The sequence below is a fragment of the Lepus europaeus genome, chromosome 3 (assembly GCF_033115175.1).
Source record: "Lepus europaeus isolate LE1 chromosome 3, mLepTim1.pri, whole genome shotgun sequence".
NCBI classification, from domain to species: domain Eukaryota; kingdom Metazoa; phylum Chordata; class Mammalia; order Lagomorpha; family Leporidae; genus Lepus; species Lepus europaeus.
Window position 1 is genome coordinate 15,861,512 of NC_084829.1, and position 4,707 is coordinate 15,866,218.

At 38.2% G+C, this 4,707-nt stretch overlaps 1 protein-coding gene across 1 annotated transcript; it reads left to right on the forward strand.

Moving 5' to 3' along the window:
- Window positions 1-2,193: 2,193 nt before the first annotated feature.
- LOC133756748 (olfactory receptor 2B11-like) lies at window positions 2,194-3,132 on the forward strand. The gene has a single exon (XM_062187344.1). The coding sequence runs from the start codon at window positions 2,194-2,196 to the stop codon at window positions 3,130-3,132; it is 939 nt and encodes a 312-aa protein (XP_062043328.1).
- Window positions 3,133-4,707: the final 1,575 nt, after the last annotated feature.

Sequence of the window (4,707 nt, forward strand, 5' to 3'; positions counted from 1 at the left end):
AAGCACTTGGGCCATCCTTCACTGCCTTCCCAGGCAACAGCAAAGAGCTGGACTGGAAGAGGAGCAACTGGGATAGATTCCGGCGCCTCAACCAGGACTAGAACCTGGAGTACCAGTGCCACAGGCGGAGGATTAGCCTAGTGAGCCGCAGCACCAGCCTGATGAAACACATTTAACTTCTAAAGGAAAATAATATCAACAAAACATCAATATTTACATTATTTTTTTCAAATGAAACTTTATCCCATTACTTGACTTTGTTGTTTCAATGTAACTTTTAGCTGAAGAACAGAGGAATATACCCTAAAAATATTAAATAACTTGTGAATCTGAATAAGTCTGTTGGCATGAATTGGAATATTGTCTTTTCTCCTGACATCAGTTACCTGAAGTTCAACAATGCATATGACACTATATACAATTATTGAGTCACTAATAACCATCCAAATTCTATAAAAATAGTTTAATAAGCCCATAACTAAAGCAAAATCCATATTAAATAGGTAAATTAAAATTTTTTACCTTGAAAGATCAAATTGGCAAATTTTAAACAAAATAGTTATAATATACAAAACAAATTCTTGAGCATGAAAAAAACCTGTCATTACAGCTCAGTGATAATTTATGCTTTAGGAAACTAATGTTATAAGTTATTTAAATATCCTGTTCAATTTCAAAAAGTTAAGTCAGTTTAATTTAAAACTAAATGTGGGGAACTGCAGGCTGGCCACCTGTGAGAACCTCCTCATCTGCACAGCTTGCAGCAATCAGTCGACCACAAGGCCTACGAAAACAGCCAGGTGAAACAGATGAAACAGAATGGACTCTGCATAAACAACTAGAAGGAACCCAGTGAAACAGATGAAGTTGAGGCAGGATGGACTCTGCATAAACAACTAGGAAGAACCAGGTGAAACAGATGAACTTTCGACCTGAGACTATACGCGCCCTTTCATCTGATTGGACGATACCAGCGTGAACTGCACGTGAAGAGAGCCGCTATTGGCTGTGGAGCGGATGCTCCACGGGACTTGGGGTATAAAGGGACATTGGGAATTGGGCTTGGAGCTCCTCCTTCTCTTTTCTTCTCTCCCCCTCCCCACTCTTTCCTTCTGCCCCCACAAGTAAAAAGTTCCTTGAGAACCGAGAAACAGTGACCGTGTCGTGACTATGTTGGACCCTCGCTGGCGAGGGTCTGACAACTAAGTCTTCCTACTCGCCATGGAGGTGATATAATTCTTACTCCTCATGCAGATGATGTAATTATTCAACTCGCTAAGAGAATTGGACAAGACTAGCTCAAAGACTTTGTAATCCTAGGTTTTCTTCTCCTTTCTCTGCTATGATTGTTACCATAGTACCTCTACTTTCTCAACATTTCTTCAATGCCTTGCGGCAGTGACTCTGAAAATGAGCCATCTGATCCCTGGGCTCAGGCCACATCTACTATATCAGAAGTCTGGAATTATAAACCAGTAAACATTTTACCAAGCTCTTCAGCTGAATATTATGTCAGCCAAAGTTGGAAAAGCCTAACTTCGAAGTTTCAAAAATATAGTCCCTTCTAATTTTCATTTAATCCTCACAAGAACTCAAGTTTATAATTGATTTTAGATTTATTTATTTATTTGAAAGGCTATGTGTGTGTGTGTGAGAGAGAGAGTGATAGAAAGAAAGAGAGAGAGAATATCTCCCATCTGCTGATTTACTCCCCAAATGGCCACAGTTGTGGGGGCTGGGCCAGGCTTAAGTCAGGGATGTAGAACTCCATCCAGGTCTCATGTGTGGGTGGCTGGGGTCCCAGCACTTGCTGTCTACCACTGCTTTCCCTGGGCACATCAGCAAGAAGCTGAATTAGAAGTGGAGCAATTGGGACTTGAATGGGTGCTGGTGCTGCAGGCAATGGCTTAACCCATGGTGGCTTAATCCACTGTGCCACAACAGATACATACTGCAGTCCTTGTATACAGAGGAGGGAAGTTCAGGTTCATAATGGTTAACTTACTTGTTGATGGTAACCTCCTTTGCTGTCTAGTATGAGCAAAAGAGACCTGTTCACTCAGTGTTGTATCCTTTGTGTTATTTCCCACACCTCACCTATCTTCTGGGCAATGCACAATTATGTTTTATCACTCCTCATATCTTTTTACTTTTGTGCTGCTACTCATCTATAGGTGAAACAAAATGAAGATAATGGCACTGATTAATGCAAGCCACACTGAAGAGTTCATTCTACTCGGCTTTGCTAACCATCCATGGGTACAGCTTCCTCTCTTCATTGTTCTCCTCATAACGTACCCCATGGCCCTGCTGGGAAACATCGTCATCATTCTGGTGTTCAAGTTAGACCCCCGTCTCCACAGCCCCATGTATTTCTTCCTCACCAACCTCTCCTTTCTGGACATGTGTTACACCACAAGCATTGTCCCTCAGATGCTGTTTAACCTGGGAAGCTCCAAGAAGACCATCAGCTACTTGGGGTGCGTAATTCAACTTTACATCTTCAGCACAATGGGGGCAACAGAGTGTCTGCTCTTGGCACTTATGTCCTTTGATCGCTATGTGGCCATCTGCAGACCTCTGCACTACCCGCTCATCATGAATCAATACATTTGCCACTTACTCGTATTTACTGTGTGGCTGGGTGGAATCACCTATGCTGTCTCAGAGGCCACTCTTACATTGCAGCTGCCTCTGTGTGGAGTCAATACACTGAATCACTTGCTGTGTGAGATTCCAGTTCTGATAAAGACTGCCTGTGGGGAAAAGCTGGTTAATGAGCTCACACTCTCTGTGGTGTGCATTTTCTTATTAGCTGTTCCTCTATGTTTAATTTTTGCTTCTTATGCTCATATTGGGCATGCTGTATTTAAGATAAAATCTTCTGAGGGAAGAAAAAAGGCTCTTGGGACATGTTCCTCACATCTCATTGTAGTTTTCTTATTTTATGGCCCAGCCATTAGCATGTACCTTCAGCCCCCTTCTTCCATCTCAAGGGACCAGCCCAAGTTCATGGCTCTCTTCTATGGAGTGGTGACTCCTACACTCAACCCTTTTATCTACACACTAAGAAATAAAGATGTAAAGGGGGCTTTGAGGAACCTGATGAGGAGCATTTTCTGTTCCAAGTGATAGTAGACATCAAATGAAATTAGGTATCAATTAGAGTGGGTTTAAATGTATCTCTCTAATAACTCATTATTTTATCCTAAATATTATAGTACATGTTCTTTTGGAAAATGTATCAATTCTGACATCCTTTATAAATATATAAAGCAAAGAAGAAGTTCAGTTACTAATATAGTACATTGCTTGTGGAAATACCTTAAATTATTATATCATGGTTCATACATACATAAATAATAAATGTGTTAGATAGCTAAAATAAACAATATAAGTTATTATATCAATTCATTAGTTCAAGTGACTCTTCAAAAGAATATCATGGTAATCATTCATCAATGGGATCAATCAGTGTCACATGAGAATTGGCCATCTCTCTTCATTTTGTTCTAAGTATAAGTGGCACACTGAACATTCCATGTGAGCCACATTATATTTTCAAAGAATCACGAGTTTCACATGAGGTTGTAACTTCAGCTTACTGTGATGCTATAGATTCTTTAAATTGTATTAAAATTCTAATTTAATTAATGTGTTCAATGTTTTTATTTTTGTTAATGAATTTATAATTACATATTAAATAAACTAGAATAAGGAGGTAAAAATATGGATAATATTCTTAATATTTATCTTACATAACATTGCCATGAATTTTCTGAACCAGTGAGAGAACAAAAAATGATATAATAGTTTGCAATTAGTACATTGCTGTACATAAATTGGAATAACCAAGAATGCCTTTTGAGGTCTTTGCTAATTATATACTGAAGTGATCTTCTGTATATAAAGAGAATTGGAAATGAAAAAAAAAACAACCTGTTGTTAAAATGGAAATGGCATAGAAAATTAATTAATTTGAAAAAAAATTATGTAGGATCTCTGTCTTTAATGTGCTGTACATTGCTATTTAATGCTATAATTAGTAATCCAATGGTAGTTTTTTCACTTTATGTTGCTATATGGGCAAAATGTTGAAATCTTTACCTAATATATACTAAACTGATCTTCTGTATACAAAGAGAATTGAAAATGAATCTTTACATGAATGGAAGGGGAAAGGGAGCGGGAAAGGGGAGGGTTGCGGGCGGGAGGGAAGTTATGGGAGGGGGGAAGCCATTGTAACCCATAAGCTGTAGTTTGGAAATTTATATTCATTAAATAAAAGTTTAATAAAAAAAATAAAAAAATCTGTATGAGAAATAGATTATATTTCTGCAATAGAAAATTTCATGATTACATCAAAAAGCCTTGAGAATCTTTTATCAATATAAATTTTGAATATGATATTGCAAGGTAGTGGAATACAGAGGGAGCTTACTGCTCTAATCTAGGGAAAGATAGTTTTTAAAAAGTGGAGAGAGTGCAATCTCAGGAAAGAGTTAGGAGAAAACTTCAGTGGGAACTTCATACAAGTTAGAGGAAAGTTTATAGCAATTGGTGCCTACATTAATAATTGGAAAGGAGCCAATTAAACAAGCTGTCAATGCATTTCAAGGTCTTGGAAAAACAACAACAGATGGAGACCTGGATCCAAGATGGTGGAATAGGAAGGGAGCTCACTGATAGTCCAGCGAAAGATGGTTT

Excerpts from the sequence above, each read along its gene's own strand:
- LOC133756748 (XM_062187344.1), top strand. The coding sequence starts at position 2,194 with ATGGCACTGATTAATGCAAGCCACACTGAAGAGTTCATTCTACTCGGC.